This window comes from Sorghum bicolor, chromosome 10, assembly GCF_000003195.3.
Source record: "Sorghum bicolor cultivar BTx623 chromosome 10, Sorghum_bicolor_NCBIv3, whole genome shotgun sequence".
In the NCBI taxonomy this organism is placed as follows: domain Eukaryota; kingdom Viridiplantae; phylum Streptophyta; class Magnoliopsida; order Poales; family Poaceae; genus Sorghum; species Sorghum bicolor.
The window spans coordinates 54,532,985-54,551,143 of record NC_012879.2 but is presented as its reverse complement, the minus strand read 5'-3'; the positions used below and the strand labels follow the sequence as shown (position 1 = coordinate 54,551,143).

The 18,159-nt window shown below is 40.6% G+C and overlaps 1 protein-coding gene across 1 annotated transcript; it reads left to right on the top strand.

The window, feature by feature from the left end:
* LOC8067695 (probable E3 ubiquitin ligase SUD1) lies at nt 1,135-7,267 on the top strand. Its single transcript, XM_002438679.2, has 9 exons — nt 1,135-1,616; nt 2,274-2,951; nt 3,659-4,426; nt 4,526-4,737; nt 4,827-5,198; nt 5,525-5,682; nt 5,787-5,950; nt 6,095-6,241; nt 6,389-7,267. The coding sequence occupies exons 1-9, from the start codon at nt 1,377-1,379 to the stop codon at nt 6,908-6,910; spliced, it is 3,261 nt and encodes a 1,086-aa protein (XP_002438724.2). The 5' UTR covers nt 1,135-1,376; the 3' UTR covers nt 6,911-7,267.

The window sequence follows — 18,159 nt, the reverse complement described above, 5'->3', positions numbered from 1 at the left end:
GCGGGCCAATGGCCCGCCCCATGGCTAGGTGATTTGACCCGGTCCGAGCATGACACGTTACGGTGGCCACTGACCCAAGGGACCAGGCTGTGCCTGGGTCGCCACTCAGGCACGCGGCACGGCACGAGCACGATAAACATAAACTATTGGTGTAGTTATGACTTGTATATATGTGCTGTTAATTATTATATTTATAAAAATGATAAAATATTTCAATATTTGGTGAAAATATTGATAAAAATGAGCTATTGTCGGTTTGATGGGCCGTGGACCAGCACGACACGACGTGTTTGACGGGCCGGCATGGCACAAAATTTGGCATGTGGGCCATGCCTTGGGCCGAAGGCTAGGCACGGCCCGTAGCGGCCCGACGATCTGCAGCACGGCACGACACGACACGACACGACGTTGGGCCAACCCGGCCGTGCCCGTTGGACATCTCTACTAGGAGGGTTGCATGCTCCACACCACCGTGCAGGCGGTTCCTGCATCAATCGTCCAGGCCCAGCATCGCGATCTGCGGAGTCGCCTACCTGGCACGCCGCACCTTTAGGAAGTGTCACGCGCCCCCACGTCGCTGCTCTACTTTGCTGGCCGCACCGACCCCATGCAGTCGGCCCTAGTTCCTTAGGCAACGGGAGAAAGGAAAAGAGGACTATAGACATGTTTGGTTGCTAGTCATAGTTTGCCACAACTAACTTAAGGAAAGTGTGGCAAGCCATAAAAAGTGTGGGTAGCAAATTGGTTGTCACACTTTGCCACGCCTAAGAAAATCTTGCCACACTTTTTAACTTTATGACATGTGGAGCCCAAAAGAATCATACCTAAACTTAGTTGCAACAAATACTTACCAACTTAGTTAAACTTGTCTAAGGTAAAGCATGATAAAGTGTGGCCAACAACCAAACAACCCTTTGCATTTTTTTTGGATGAGGGAGGGGTAATATAGTCTTTTTCCCTTCCTTCATTTTCCAGCTCACCGAGTTGAGAAGCAAGGGCAAAATATACAAACTTTTATAAAAATAAGGGCAAACATACTGTTAAAGTTGAAAACGTGGGCAGCAATACAATTTTCCAAAAAAAAAATCCTTTAATGTTTTAAAGAAGAAGCGGTGTCTAGCCCCGGCCGTCGACGCTCTGGAGAAGTTCGGGTCTCCAAACGGACCCACACCCACCATATGCGTCCCATCGAGACCCGTTAAGCCGACCGCCATATCCAGCGCGTCATTAACGAGGCTCCGAAAAAAACCCCACGTTTTTTCTTCCTCTTTTCGCTGCAACTTCCCACCACCGCCTTCGTCCCTCCCCTATCCGCGTCCTCCCCCGGGCGATCGATCGAACGCGGCTAACTTCGCCGCCGCCCCATCGAGGCAGCCATGGCGGAGATCGCCGAGCGGGCCGTCGCGGGCGAGCTGCCGGAGGAGCCGCGGCCGCCGCACGGGGAGGAGGAGGACGAGGAGGAGGAGGAGGAGGGGGACGTGTGCCGGATCTGCCGCAACCGCGGCGACGAGGACCACCCGCTGCGCTACCCGTGCGCCTGCAGCGGCAGCATCAAGTTCGTGCACCAGGACTGCCTCCTCCAGTGGCTCGACCATAGCAACTCGCGCCAGTGCGAGGTAAAACCGCCCCCGCCCCCGCCCTCACCCCGCGGATGGGGACGCCGCTGGGTCGTTGCTTTAGGGATTGATTAGTTCGATTGCGGGGTGGAATCGATCGATTGAATGTTGAGCTGGCGCTATGGGTGCTGTTTCTTTGTTAATAGGCGTTCATAATGGATATGCCTTTTCAGTTGCTAGAAATTAGGGGATTAGGGTTGTGAATCAGGACAATTGGATGGTTTCAATGATTATTCAGCTAGCAAAGGTATTTTCATAATGCTCCGCTGCTGTTGGGGTTCAGAATATTTTCGGAGGCATAATAATTCTGTTAACCTACAACGTCTGCTTGTGCTTAGCAGTGAGGCTATTGACTGGTATTGACAACTGATTTGCGGTTTCGGTTGCCTTATCCTCTCTTAGGCCCCCTTCGGAACAAATGAAAAAAATGGAGGAATTGGAATCATTAGAATGAACCTCCTTTTGAATAATTCATTTTGTTAGTCTAGGGCAAATGAATGAACAAGTTTTAGTTGGGGGTTCCAAGCACAACTCTACGGCTGGGTAGTAATGTCTTGTATTGCAAAGGAAAAATATGCTCACGACGATTATGATGTGTCTGTCTTCACCTCATTTTCTCTCTAGATAGTTTCTGATTTATGCATATGTGCACTGCAGGTCTGTAAACATGCATTCTCCTTCTCACCCGTGTACGCTGAGAATGCTCCGACAAGACTTCCTTTCCAGGAACTGATAGTTGGTGTTGGAATGAAAGCATGCCATGTGTTTCAATTCATCCTTCGGCTTGCCTTTGTTCTCTCAGTTTGGCTCATGATTATCCCTTTCATTACCTATTGGATATGGCGGTTAACATTTGTGAGAAGTCTTGGTGAAGCGCAAAGGCTGTTCCTCAGTCACATCAGTGCTCAGTTGATCCTTAGTGATTGCCTTCATGGGTTCCTTCTCTCAGCTATCATTGTCCTTATATTTCTCGGAGCCACCTCATTACGGGACTACATAAGGCATTTGCGTGAACTTGGTGGACATGATGCTGAGAGGGATGATGGAGGACGTGAAAGGCATGGTGCTCGGGCTGTCAGGAGGCTAGCTGGTCCTAATAATAGGGTTCCTGGAGATGCAAATATTGATGAATTAGCAGAAGCCCAAGGAATTGGTCCTGGTGAACTTCTCAGGAGAAATGCTGAAAATGTTGCTGCTCGATTAGAACGACTTGAGGCTCAGGTTGAGCAGATGCTTGATGGTCTGGATGACGCAGATGGTGCAGAGGATGTTCCTTTTGATGAACTTGTTGGCATGCAAGGCCCTGTCTTCCACTTGGTTGAGAATGCAATAACAGTGAGTACTATTTTTTCCTACAATACTTTTTTTTTAGATCTACATGTGTTGGCATAACTATTTTGAGTGTTATGATACTGCAAAACACCGAGAACTCTTCCACTCCCTCTGTTCCAAATTACAGGACATTTTTGTTTTGTCCTAAGCCAAACTTCTATGACTTTAACCAAGTTTACAGAAAGATATGTTAACATCTACAACCGCAAATAAATGCACCATAAGTACTTTTCATTTTGGATCTGATGAAAGTAATTTGATTTTTTATATGTTGGTGCATTTTTTTTGTAACAATACCGTCAAAGTTGGAAAAATTGACTAGAGAGTATTAAAACTACAACATTTGGAACGGATGAAGTAATTATTATGTCCAATTTAGTGATAAGGAGTCTTACTAGTAGGGCCCTTTGAAATAGAGTTTCAAGGAGCTTTTATGTTTAATATCATGTTTTTGATAATCTTGAGACCATTTGCCCAAGTTTTGGCTTTAAAAAAATTCATATCAAATACGAAATGAAAGTGCTGGCACGAGAGCAGCTTGATAAATTTTTCTTACACTGTATCATTAGATTCATAGTTGATGTACTTTCATATGGTTACTACCATAAATCTTTTATTATATTTTTGCTAGTAAATTGCATGTTATCTTCCAACCATCACAGTTGCATCTCTTATATTTCAAAACACTGACAGGAATATCTTTTCTCCAGGTTTTGGCCAGCAATGCTATATTCCTTATTGTTGTGATCTTTGTTCCATTCTCATTGGGAAGGATTGTCCTGTACTATCTATCATGGTTTTTCTCTTCGGCTTCTACTCCTATGCTGGCAAAAATGATGCCCTTCACAGAAACAGCTATTTCTATAGCTAATGATACATTGAAGAGCGCACTTAATGTTGTGAAGAATTTTTCTTCCGACAGTAATAATGAAGGTGTTATTGGGCATGTGATTGAGGTTGTTACTCAATCCTTGAAGATAAATGCCACTGGTCTTAGTGTAATTCAAGGCACTGGGAAGAGCAGTCTGATGAAAGGAACAACAATTGGCTCATCTTATCTTTCAGATTTGACAACTCTTGCTGTTGGATACATGTTCATCTTCTGTCTGGTATTTTTGTACATTGGATCACTGGCCTTACTTCGATATGCCAGGGGAGAACGTTTCACCATTGGAAGACTCTATGGTATAGCTACTATATTAGAGGCCATCCCTTCTCTATGCAGGCAGTTCTTTGCTGGAATGAAGCACCTTATGACTATGGTCAAAGTTGCATTCCTTCTGGTCATTGAGCTTGGTGTATTTCCTCTTATGTGTGGTTGGTGGCTTGATGTTTGCACTCTAAAGATGCTGGGCACAACAATTGCGCAGAGAGTTGAATTCTTTACAATGTCACCCTTGGCGAGCTCATCTATCCATTGGCTAGTTGGGATTGTGTATATGCTTCAAATAAGCATATTTGTCAGCCTTCTTCGAGGGGTATTGCCCTACCACTTGATATTTCGAGCAACAGCACTCAAACATTTTAATTCTCCTATGTTCCACTGATCTCACTTTCTTTTTACCTTATTGTGGTAGGTGCTGCGCAATGGAGTTCTTTATTTTCTGCGGGACCCTGCTGATCCAAATTACAATCCATTTAGGGATTTGATTGACGATCCTGTGCATAAGCATGCCCGGCGTGTTCTTTTGTCAGTTGCAGTGTATGGAAGTTTGATTGTGATGCTGGTCTTCTTACCTGTAAAACTGGCCATGAGAGTAGCTCCTTCAATTTTTCCTCTTGACATCACGTGAGTTAGCTTACCAACGTATATTCTGCTTTTTTTTTGTCATTTGGAATTCCAATCCTAAGTGTTGTTTGCCTCCTGTGGAATTGCAGCATATTTGACCCGTTTACTGAGATTCCAGTTGATGTCCTTCTGTTCCAAATATGCATACCATTTGCTATTGAGCATTTCAAGCCTCGTGCAACCATTAAATCTCTTTTACATCATTGGTTTGCTGCGGTTGGTTGGGCCCTTGGCTTAACCGATTTCTTACTGCCAAAACCTGAAGAAAACGGTGGGCAGGAAAATTGGAATGGCAGGGCAGAAAGAAGAGACAGGGGACATGGTGGACGGGAAATGGTTGCCCCACAGGTCGAACAACGCATGATACAGCATGTTGCCGCAGAAGATAATGGCAGGGGAAATGCAAATGAAGCAAATGATGCCACTGAAGAATCTGATGTAGATGATCAAGGAGACTCTGAGTAAGTATAATCGCTAGATTTGTGGAAAAGAAGTACCTATGGCCCATCTTTCCATGTATTTTGTAAACTACACAGATTACACTATCAAAATAACTGAACAGATTTGAAGATAAGCACATAACTGAGTTTGTTTAGAAAAAATAAACTGAAAACAACTGTGGTCCAATTATCTGCACAAATTTTCTGAATCAAATTTGGCACATAGATTATATATCAACATAATTGAGTAATGATTCATGTTTACAACAAATACTCGAGAGTATTTTAGTGTGTATATCAACATAATAACTATGGTTTTGTTATCTGACCTTTTTCCCATCTTTAAGGTATGGCTTTGTGCTTCGGATCGTGCTCTTGCTTGTACTGGCATGGGTGACACTACTGATATTCAATGCCGGAATGATAGTTATTCCTATCTCGCTTGGCCGTTTGGTTTTTGAGGCTGTTCCCCGTCTGCCAATCACACATGGCATCAAGTGCAATGGTAATGTGCATGTGATTCTGTTACCTGAATTGATGTTATATAATTCATGAATAACGAGATCAGTTGTATAACACGTTTGCTGACACCTTTTGGAACTCTATCAGATCTGTTCTCCTTTAGCATTGGGTGCTATATTCTCTGGAGTGCGGCAGCTGGGACCAGATATGCGATTGATTACATCAGATCACGACAGCTGGGATTTCTGGTACAACAAATCTGCAAGTGGTGCTCAATTGTTTTGAAGAGCTCTTTTCTCTTGTCAATATGGGTAATTCTTCTAGAATGAACTTCTACTGTTTCAACTATCCCCCTTTTAACTTGTGGGAGTTCACTGATTTGCGGTTGTACTGTTTTCTATGTAATAACTATTGTTATTATGGATCTAACCAGCAGTGTCAATCTTTTCTTTCAGATCTTTGTTATTCCTGTGCTGATTGGACTCCTTTTTGAGCTGCTGGTCATCGTACCAATGAGGGTGCCTATTGATGAGAGCCCTGTCTTCCTATTGTACCAGGATTGGGCACTGGGGTTAATATTCTTGAAAATATGGACTAGACTGGTAAGATTATAGATCTCTGATTCTCGTGTCCTCATTATTCATTTCTCAGCTACTTATCAATCTTGTTTCTATAGGTTAGTTACCTATTTGGATATTTGCATAGAATAGGATTGAGTAGATTGACCAACCTACTATGAGACTTTCCAGGTTATGTTGGATCAGATGGCACCTTTGGTTGATGAAAGCTGGAGGTCAAAGTTTGAGAGAGTTAGAGATGATGGCTTCTCCCGTTTAAGGGGTCTGTGGGTCCTCCATGAAATTATAATGCCGATTGTCACCAAGCTCCTTACAGCTCTCTGTGTCCCATACGTCCTTGCAAGGGGCATCTTCCCGGTGCTGGGTTACCCTCTCATAGTGAACTCAGCAGTGTACCGCTTTGCCTGGCTTGGATGCCTGATCTTCAGCGCACTCTTCTTTTGTGGCAAGAGATTCCATGTCTGGTTCACCAACCTCCACAACTCCATCAGGGATGACCGCTATCTGATTGGCCGGAGGCTGCACAACTTTGGCGAGGACTCACACTCACCCGAACCAAGTGAATCTGGAGCAACTATAGGGTCAGATGACCAGGACCGAGCCCTTGTCCTGCGAGATCAGGAAGAGGACGTGGGGTTGAGGATGAGGCGCAATAATATGCGTGCAAACCAACAACCCAGGCTGGCTTTATAAGCAGGAAGTAGTTTTGGATAAAGAGCTCATAATCATGGTATAAGCTGGTCTGCAGCTTCTGCTTGTGCTTTGTAATGGGTGTTGTAGAGTGAGTTTGTGTTAGTGATAGAGAAGAGTCTAAAGACTGTTCTACGACGAAGCCTGGGAGAAAGATAAAGTGGTTGGTGACTATAAGACTGGTGGCGAACTCCCTTTCCTGTGGTAGTCTTGGCTGACTGTAAATATCGTTTGATAGAGCATTACCAGGCCAACTCAGTTTGTTGTGATCCTCTTGTAATGACTAATGAATTAAGTTGAACTGTTGGGTAGATACGAGATACTAGGTTATATCACTTTCACCTTTTTTTTTTGGTGCCATCTTTGTTTCTTGGCAACTGCAATATTGAAATTTACTAAGCTCGGATGTGGGCTGCTGGCTGCATCACGGAACAAGGACAAGTTGATCTGGGCACTAATTGGTTGGGAGTAATTGAAAGCATGAAAAGGATTTCTGAGTTTTTTTTTTGACAATTAAAAGGATTTCTGAGTTAGAAGTTTAGGGGGTGTTTAGTTCCTCTTTCATCCAAAAAATTCTAGGTTTTGGTCTATTATTTTGTATAATAATACTCTACGCAAATTTTTTTTGGCAAAACGGTTGTCATTTTTCATTTTGGATTTTAACATTAAGAGGCCAAAAAAGACCCAAAAGAGCCTTAAGAGACCATAATAAGGTCAATAAGTTTTGTATTTTAGATGGAACTAAACATAACTTTGAAATTTTCAGCATTTTGTATTTTATCATTTCAAAATAGTTGGCATTTTGTATTTTATATTTCATAGGGGACTAAAGAGTCTCATCAAAATATTTTGTTTGTTTTGTCAGTGGAAGTTTTGCTGGTAAGGGGTGAGGGTCAACTACCTGTAATTGTGTGGGAACTGTAGTTTTAGTGGAATACGAATGCATCTTTATAGTTCGTTTGGTCAGTCTTAATGCGAATTTTATGTGAGTTTTATTTACAGTAAATAAGTTGTTATATAGGCTTTTTTGATGGCACAACGGTGTATTTAACAAGAGATAAGAAATGAGTTTTATCTAGATGAAACTTTCTTGGCACGATTACCAACTCTTTATGAGTCTTGAAATTAAATGTCCATGAAATTATGAAATGAAACTCTTCATTAAGAGTGGGTGTTTCATCCAAGTTCATTTTATTTCATATGACATAATAGTCTTAGAAATAACGCAATGAACTTTCCAATGAGACTGACCTTATGAGTTATGACATGTCATACCTTATTTTTACTTAAAAAAACTCGCACTAAACAGGATATTTTAAATGTACCTTCGTAGTTCATTATGACCTGTAAATATTCACTAGACGAGAGATGTATTTTCTCTTCAACCTCCCCTTTTACCTCCATGAATCAAACAAGTGATCATAACTACGATCCACGATGCGTGCTTTCTAAGAAACCAATCAAGGTTAAGAGTCAGAACTGAAGTAAGAGGGGTGCTAACTGCTAAGAACACTTCTGACCACGGCATGATTAAACATATCTCAGATTCCATGTATAAATACAGCTATATCAAGCAACTGAGGCGATTTGTTTCTATCCTTGAAAACAATATTTTCAAGCCTTAGTACAACACCAGGAGCCTTGTTTAGTTCAAATTTTTTTTGGAAAATCGACACTATAGCATTTTCGTTTGTATTTGACAAATATTGTCCAATCATAGACTAACTAGGCTCAAAAGATTCGTCTCGTCAATTCCGACCAAACTGTGTAATTAGTTTTTATTTTCATCTATATTTAATACTTCATGCATACGTTTAAAGATTCGATGTGACGTGAAATCAGAAAAATTTTGCAAAATTTTTTGGAACTAAACAAGGCCTAGAATTTCTTAATATATGACAGAATAGAATGGATTTATGCCTTGTTTAGTTCGCGGAAATTTTTGGGTCTAGCTACCGTAGTACTTTCGTTTTTATTTGACAATTATTGTCCAATCATGGACTAACTAGGCTTAAAAAATTCGTCTCGTACATTACAGGTAAATTGTGCAATTAGTTATTTTTTTATCTATATTTAATACTCTATATATATGTCGCAAGATTTGATGTGATTGGAAATTTTTTTTAGACAATCAGCAAACGAGTATGCACCTGTTTATTTAATTAGAGTCCCAATCTATGGGTACTAAACCAAAATATGCCTTAGAATAACTCCAACAGAAACCCTCAAATTAGGCCTCACTACTTTTCCAACAAAAAAAAAATCAAGCCTCACTACTTTTCATTTGAGAGCTCCTATTATCTTCCAACAACTTATTTCTCTCCAACAATAAGTATCAAATCAAAGCCCCCCCAAATTTATTCAAAGGAAGGGAAGTGCCGATGCGGGAGAAAGAATATGGCCAGCCATCTGATACGGTCCGCGGTTAATGTTCAGAAGAATGAAAGTCAAAGGAGAATCTGAGAGCTTCTCTAACTTAACGACTTGAATAGGGTACATGCTGAAGTTATATATATATATATATATATATATATATATATATATATATATATATTGTGTGTGTGTGTGTGTGTGTAGAATACTATTTTACACCGAACTGTTATACTGAGCAAAATTCAGTATCGCTTAGTACTCGTGTTTCAGTATTGTTCAGTATTTCATGGTCCTAAGTGTCGGACAAGTTGATACTGAACACTCTCCAGTACTGCTCAGTATTTTTTCTACTCAGTTTTGATTTGCGGTGTAGAATAATATTCTACACCTAGGGTATAGAATAGCGCTACCGTATATATAATTTTAGTTTTGAAATTTGAGACTTGTTTGAGAGCTGCTGGAGGTGCTTTGCGAATACTGCTTGGCCGTCCACATGGTATTAGGCCTTGTTTAGTTCTTTTTTTTTTTTTCAAAATAGACACGGTAGCACTTTTATTTGTATTTAACAAATATTGTCCAATCATAAATTAATTAGATTTAAAAGATTCATTTTACAAATTACAGATAAATTATGCAATTAGTTATTTTTTATCTATATTTAATATTCTATGTATGTGCTGTAAGATTGGATGTGACGCAAAATCTAAAAAAGTTTATAATTTTTTAAGAAAGTAAACAAGGCTTTATTGTGTTGGGATTGGGATGACTAGGGGTGCAAAGGGATAAGCACCTCCAAACCTCTTTAGTTTAAATATTTATACTACTTTTTAAATTTTCTTTAAAAAATAGTATAAATATTTGAACTAAAAAGGTTTAGAGGTGCACCTAATCACTCTTTTGCACCCTAGGGATGACGACTGGTAGCCGTGTCTTGGCTCGCTTGACCTCGAGTTAACAAATGACCTTGACCTTGACCTTGTTTTCTTTTCTCTCTTCTTTTTTTTAAACGAAAGACCTCGACCAGTGGACCTTATTGACCCGGGGAAACGCCAAGGCAGTCGCTTCTGCGACGCTCGCCATAGGGCCCATAGGCAGGCGTGCGCGTGTCCAGGCTCAAGCTCTATGGTGGGCCCGTCGATTTGGTGGCCACTCGCCACCATCCGCCAACGCCGAACGGATACAAACGGCCCAGGCCCACCCGCTGAAGACGCGTGGTCCGTCCGTTGGTTCCCGCGGTTTTGCACGACACGAATTTATTCCGCACAACTGCCCAAGGTGCGCAGGCAACAAATGCCCAGCCATTGCTGCGCAAAGCAAGCCACGGGACTAGCAAACGCGTGAGCTGACCTTGTGTCGATCGAGCGGAGCAAGGCGAGACCAGCGCTTTAAGGGCCTGTTTGGTTCACGTAGTAGTAATATACGAGAGCTTGACTCACATGGGACAGACTGAGTGCATACATGTTGTTGTGTTCGGTTGGTTGTATCTAGCTAGCCCGGCTGAGACGAGATGTTGTTTGATTGTGTGTACGAGACATGTTGTATGAAACAAAAAATATTATAAGATTATTATTAAAACTTTTTATTTTGTGCAAATATACTCTTAACATTCTTATTTTTATCTAATTATGCCTTAAATATCTTTAAAACTGTGGCAGAACCTCCTGAATTAAGTGGCCCACATGCACACATCATTGTCCCAAAGACTTCTGATCGACGTGCATGAGTTCCAAATGACTCAAGGAGTCTGTCGGGTGTCCTCGGGAAACCCGAATCATCCACATAACATTCTTTCCAGGCATTCCCTCATCAAGCATTACAGTATTACAACATTTCATAGATAAGATAAATCAGAGTAAAAGCGGAAAGGTTACATAACATAGATTGAAACTTAAGTTCATAGTTTACAAACCATAAGTATTTAGTACATAAAAGGTTCGGAACTTATTATTACATAAACCATAAGTCACACAACTTGCTTTACTTGCCCAAGGTCACACATCAGATTCATCATCATCACTCTCCTCCACAAGAGTAAAGTAACAACGACCATCAAAAGGTTGATCAAAAGATTCACCTGCAACATGGGTTAATAAACCCTGAGTACAAAAGTACTCAACAAGACTTAACCGACTATAAAAGAGGTGAAGACTCAGGTATGCAGGCTATAGGGATTTAAGGTAAAGCTTTAGCAAGATCAAAGCATTTCTTTTTGCATAAAAGCTTACTAAGATTAAACCTACTTTCAAGTTTTAACTCAAGGTTATCATTTATGACTAACCAAAATATTATCAAACCTACATAAGCAAACCATATCTTTCTTATACCAAAGATTCACTTATTACTACGATGATGGTACGAGGATTGAGGCTCCATATCCGAGGAAACACGGCGATTCGAATCGATTAAACCCAGCTGGGGATTCAGTACCACACGACATATGTAGAACTTAATCTTGCATATGTCAACCTTTTCTATAGATCCTCCCATACAAGAACGGGTCCAGCGTCACCCGAGAGTACAGTACACCACCATCCTACAGCCAATCTAGATGTTTCCCGGTCATCTCAGATCCGTAAGGTGGGTACACGCTACTCTCGCCATCTCTCCACTCCCAGTACGCGGTTAGCCGTTCTCAAGTATCGGAATAGCTATAGGTAAGGCTTACCACCGCATGTGGGCTGTACTCAAAGATCTCAATCACAACAGGCCAACAACGGTACGGTCCTTAATCGATACAGTTGGAGACACTACTTTAAGACTCCATTCTTAAAGGTCCACCGACCGGTCTCAAGTTGAAACATTATTGACTATAAAAGTATTCCACAACAACCCTTCAAACTTTCTCATTTGAAAACCTATCTAATAAGCAGGGCTAAGCATACTAAGTATTTTCATAAAACAAGTATCAAGGTTAATATGGAAATCATCAAGGTAGATAATGCAGCAAATAGGATTCACCCAACTCCTATTCACCTAATGCATCATATTAACTCAAGTGATATAAATAACTTTATGAAAATACAAGGATAAGGTTTAATGTCCGGGGCTTGCCTTGACCGGAAGGGAAGTTCGGCAACTCAGTAAAACCCGAAGGATCCACAAACTCGGAAGCAACCCACTGAGGATCAGATTCTTCCGGAGCATATTCTATACGTAAAAGTGCATATGCATGATTATGAGATACTCATGGCATGATAAAGACAGGTTACATGTTCTTAGATGATAACAACAAATATAACTACCTCGAGTACAACTTACCTTCATGGTAAAGAAACAAACTAAGCTAGCTATCAAAGCATAAATTACTACTAAACAAACTTTATCATTTTTATTAAGCAAGGTTATGTAGTCATTAGATAACAAAGATCATTCATAGGAAATAAACCATAACCAGGGAGCATATCATGCTAAGTAACCACTGGTTGTCAATCAATCCAAAACATCACACAAATTCTAAAGGAATTAATTATTTCTATTTCTTTTATAATTATTTTCAATAGCTTTATTAAGAAACAGAGCATACTTTATCAAAAGGAGCTGAAATTATTCATGGAGATAGACAACAGTAACACAAGTTCACATGTCAAATTTCATGATTATTGGATATACCCATAAATTATAAAAAAAATCATGGAAGGTTTATTTATTAATAAACAGAGGCAATTTATAGATACATGCAAACTACCATAAAATAGAGTCTAACATTTTTCCTGTGTTCTAATAAATTTATGTAACCTACACAAAATTTTTCATCATTTTTGGATCAGTAGATAATTTATTACACAAATTCAAACATAAACAACATAAATTGCATAAAAGAAAAAGGGAAAACAACACTATGCCACTGCAGGCCCAGGAGCTCGGCCCAAGCTCGCGCGAAATTTGGCCCAGTCGGCCTTCCCCCGCGCGTGCTGATGGTTTTGCACAAAAGCCCTCGGCTTTCTTAGAAACCAACCCGCAGCCCAGCCAACTATTCACATGAGTCTACGGCTTCGCAACCAACCCCCTCCCCTTTCTCATCTTTACAACTACGAGGTCCCCGACGCCCCGGCTAACCAGAGCGCGGCAGAACGCGGTGGCGTGGGTTACGCCGGGCAACTCCGGCCACCCCGAACCAAACTGAGGCGAGCACGAGCATCAGCAAGCAACCCGCAACCGAACGAGCTAGAAAACCTGAACTCTATTGCTCCAGCGAGCTCTGGCCACGAGCGGCGGCGGACATGGCCGCGGCGGTGCTTACGCCGGTGACCCTGGACCGGTAGAGATAGGAAGAAGAGGTCAGGAAGCATCGGCATCTCACCCTGGGTGTGCTGACGCAGAGAGAAGGAGCGGAGAACAACCGGGTGATACTCGTCCACGCGACCAGTGACTCCGGCGGCGAGCTCCGACGAAGAAGACGATGTTCCGGCGACAGCTGTGAAGCAACGGGGAAAAGAGCGAGCCGATGAGCATCACGGGGTCATGACGAAGCAAAGACGAGAGAAAGAGAGAGCAGAGAGTTGCCCGGATGGGCCAACCACGGGATACTCGAGCTCGGCGGCGGTTTACTCCGGCGAGGATGGAAACGATGAATTCTGGTGCTCTGGTGCGAGAGGGAATAGAAGGGTGGGCTCTGGAGATGCGCAAGGAGGTAACAAAGATATGCTCACGGTGAATTTGGATATGGATCAACCGTTGCGGTGATTTTTGGATTTGAGTGGAACGCTATCCGTCGGTGCTCCGTGGCAAAACGACGTCGGTGAGCGCAAGAGGAAGGGACACGCCGCGCTCCACCTCGCCAGCAGCTGCTTCACCTTGCCACGGACGCGAGCACGTGCTTGGATGAGGTTAAACAGTGACTCACACGCTGGCAAACGCCGATCAACGCTCGGCTGTCCACCGCCATGAACAGGGCTAGAACTTATCCCCCCTCTTCCCCATTTACCCCTTTCTGTCTTTTTGCGAAAATTGACCAAAATTTGAATAGAAGTCAAATTTCTGTTAAAATAAAACTTGTTCAGAATTTTGAATGCTACAAAACATCTTTAAAGGTCCAAGGCTGATTTCAAATGGAAAGGGATTAATTTGAGCCAAATAGTTTGAAACCCAAATCTCAAATTGGGAAAAATTTCAAATTTTGAATTGGGGCAGATTAGAAATTCCAAAATTACTTTTGATTTTCCAAAACAACTTGAAAAACTCCCAACATGAAAGTTGTTCAACTTTTTGAGCTCTACAACTTTCATGTTGATCACTTTTCAAAATTTCAAATAGATTTTGAATTGGAGATTGAAATTGGAAAAAGGGGACACTTTTCGGAAATCTGTATTTTCAAAATTACTTTGAATTTTGTACTGAAGCTTCAAAAACTCAAAACACCAAAGTTGTACATCTTGACAAGATCTACAACTTTGCTTTTGAACTCAACTTCAAATTTTGCTTATTTTTTGAATTGCACAAAAAGGGGCAAATCTAGGGTTTTTAAAATTAGGGTTTTCCCCCCTAAGCTCTCGGAAAACTTTCACCCAAGGTTTTTAAACTCCAACACAAGCATCCATACACAAAATAAGCACACTTTAAATTCCTAAACACATTCATCCAAATTAAACTTATTTTAAGTTAATGCATTAGGGTTTACTTAACAAATAAACTATGAAATGCTCATGATGACATGTCATGTTTTAGTTTGCTTAACACCAGAGTGTTACAAAAACATATTAATATCACTTAATATTTACTAATTATACACTAATACCATCATTAGCAGCCTAAACAGCTGTCCGAGCCAGCCAGACCCAAAAAGAACGGCCGATTTGGTCGTTTCTCCTCAGCCAGGCCCGGAGAGACCTTTTGCATGTGCTCAGCTAGGCTCGGGGACAGCTTCAGGCAACCAAACACGAGCAGGCTGCATCCCGGGATGCTCGTTCGACCACATGCGGGCAACCAAACAGCCCCTTAGGGCCTGGTCGGGGAACCAAGCAGACAGAATTTCGACGCCCTGGTAGCAGATAGAATTTCGACGCCATGGAGCACAATTACCAACGTTTTGTTGCACGTGCCATGCGGCTTGACCTACGCTAAGTAGAGCCACTCCTAACTATTTGGCTAGCTGCTATGACATAAACAGACAAAAAGTGAGAGAGTAATCAAAAGCGACGAGCAAATGGTTAGCTATTTTACATAGTCTAAGAATCTGAGAGAATGATATGTAGGTCTAATAGTATATAAAGAAAATAAATATATATAAAATAATCTTTTCTCTTGTCTCTCACCAAGCTAGCTACATAGCTATCACCATTGGAGACGTCTTTTACCTTGTGGTTTGGGCGTGTGGTCGTTGTGGGTCTCTTGAAAACACCCCCCTCTTTTTTTATCCGATCTAAATTAAATAAAATTTGAAAATAGCTATCGGCAACGGTCAGTTCTGCCGCGTTTTTCCCCGCGGTTTCAATTTTCAATCGCGGCTTGCTAAGGGCCTGTTTAGATTGGGAACGAAAATTTTTTGGGTGTCACATCAGATGTGTCGGAAGGATGTCGGGAGGGGTTTTTAGAAACTAATAAAAAAACAAATTACATAGCTCGTCAGGAAACTGCAAGACAAATTTATTAAGCATAATTAATCTGTCATTAGCATATGTGGGTTACTGTAGCACTTAAGGCTAATCATAGAGTAACTAGGTTTAAAAGATTCGTCTCGCGATTCTTAACTAAACTGTGTAATTAGTTTATTTTTTTATCTACATTTAATGTCCCATGTATGTGTCCAAAGATTCGATGGGATGGATGAAAAAATTTTGGGTGGGGAACTAAACAGGGCCTACCACGACAGATTTCCTTTCAGTTCGCCTCCGTTTCTCATTTTCTGAGTTCTGAGAAACCCCATGCCGTGAGGTGAGACTGATACACGCGTGAGTTGGCTCGAGGCACACCACGCGTCTTCACATGCTTCCGTGCGGAACCCCTACGTTATTGGAGCACGTAAAGCATCACGTGCGTCATTATTATTATATATATTACGTGAAGAACGAGCAACGGTCGGGGCATGATCGAACATGGTAGGCAATTTACAAGGATATTACTATCTTTATCTTAAATTATAAGGCATTTAATTTTTTTATCTCAAGTTTGACCACTCATCTTATTCAAAAAATTTATGCAAACAGGATCAAATTCAAGTCATTTTTGTAGAACTTTTATTAATAAACTAAGCCACGACAAAAAAGTAAAATTTTATACAAATTTTTGAATAAGACGAATGGTCAAATTTAGTGTCAAAAAAGTTGAACGTCTTATAATTTAGGATGGATTGAGTACATTATTACTGGTCCTCGTACCTTTGAATTTTTTTGTCCTTATACTAAAACATTTTCCCCCTTTTTATCAAGTATTTGTTAAAAAGATGACAAGAGTTTTGTCGTGATTTTTATTAGACGAGAACGAAAGATCTTTTTCTCTTTTGCTATATATTTAGTTGTTCAGCGAATGAAGAAAAAAGAATGTCATCGGCCTCATAAAAAATTATAGTACGATATAGAGGAAACTAATTTATCTAGCGGTTTTCAAAAAAAAAACATGTAAATCCTTAATTGTCTATGTTTGTAAACATATAACTAAAGTTTAAGAAATGCCTCTACGTCAATTACTTAACATTTGTTATTTATCAAACAACATACTCACTGCTTCGATCAACGTTCATATTCGTTTAATATTCAATGATCAGCAACTCAATACTTGGTCAATAATTTATTACACCACTTATCAAGTAAAGAACATATAGATCATAGTCCTTTAGACTAAGGAGCGAATATCTGCCACAATGAGGATTAATGGTGTTAAATATATTTTGTGACTAAGCTAAATAGTGTGACAATACTTCACGAATTGAAGGAGAAGTGGAAGTGGAAGAAAAAAAAAGGTTCTGCAAGGGGAAACTGTTCCTCCGGTTCTTGCTCATTACTAAGCCAGGAAAGATCTGCACCATAATCACGCACAACCTTTGTCTCTAAGGCCTTGTTTAGATGCAAAAAAATTTGAAGTTTGACACTGTATCATTTTCGTTTTTTATTTGACAAATATTGTCCAACTATGGACTAACTAGGCTCAAAAGATTCGTCTTGTAATTTACAGATAAATTGTGTAATTAGTTAGTCTTTTTTATCTATATTTAATGCTTCATGCATACGTCTAAAGATTCGATGTGATGGGGAATCTTGTAAAGTTTTGGAATTTTGGGTGTGTCGAAACAAGGCCTAAGTTGTGGGAAACTTCATGATGTATTCGTAGTTCATGACACGACAAGATGTGGAGCACAGTCGCAATTAGTTTTAGCGTATCCAAATAGGAAGGCTAGATAGGTAGACTAATTTTTTTGCAAGCCTTTAACTAGTTGTTAGGCAACAAGTTATTCAACCACAACTGGTTTGGACTAATTTTTAGTCCCAAGTAATAACTATGAATGTGTATCAAACAAACCGTAAGTATATCTCTGGTGTCTTTCGGGTTATAAGAGCAAGTATAATAAAGGTCTTGTAGGTAAACTAATCAGTATTTTTGATATGTGGAGAAAAGAAGAGGAGGAGAAAGGGGGAAGATTTAGACTCTCATATAAACAACAAGCTGGTCACAAAAACATAGACATTGGTAGATCCAGATAGAAGTGTATGTTACAAGAAATACGATAGAGAATATAAGATATGATAACACATAATAATAACAGACAAAAAATAGTCAAATACAAGACAACTATTGCATAACCTGTCTTATATATAACTTGATTTATAGCCAAAACTTAATTTTATCATTGATCTTGCTCTGAACACCCGTTCGAAGTTATCCAAAGACATGATTAGTAGGACGCTGTCACGCAAAGGACTTGTCCAGGTCAGCCGCGCCGCGGGTCT

Bases quoted from the DNA above. Each gene is read 5' to 3' on its own strand.
- LOC8067695 (XM_002438679.2), top strand. From the start codon at position 1,377: ATGGCGGAGATCGCCGAGCGGGCCGTCGCGGGCGAGCTGCCGGAGGAG. The intron at 5,683-5,786 runs GTAATGTGCATG...GAACTCTATCAG, and splicing joins ACATGGCATCAAGTGCAATG to ATCTGTTCTCCTTTAGCATT. The intron at 5,951-6,094 runs GTAATTCTTCTA...CTTTTCTTTCAG, and splicing joins CTTTTCTCTTGTCAATATGG to ATCTTTGTTATTCCTGTGCT.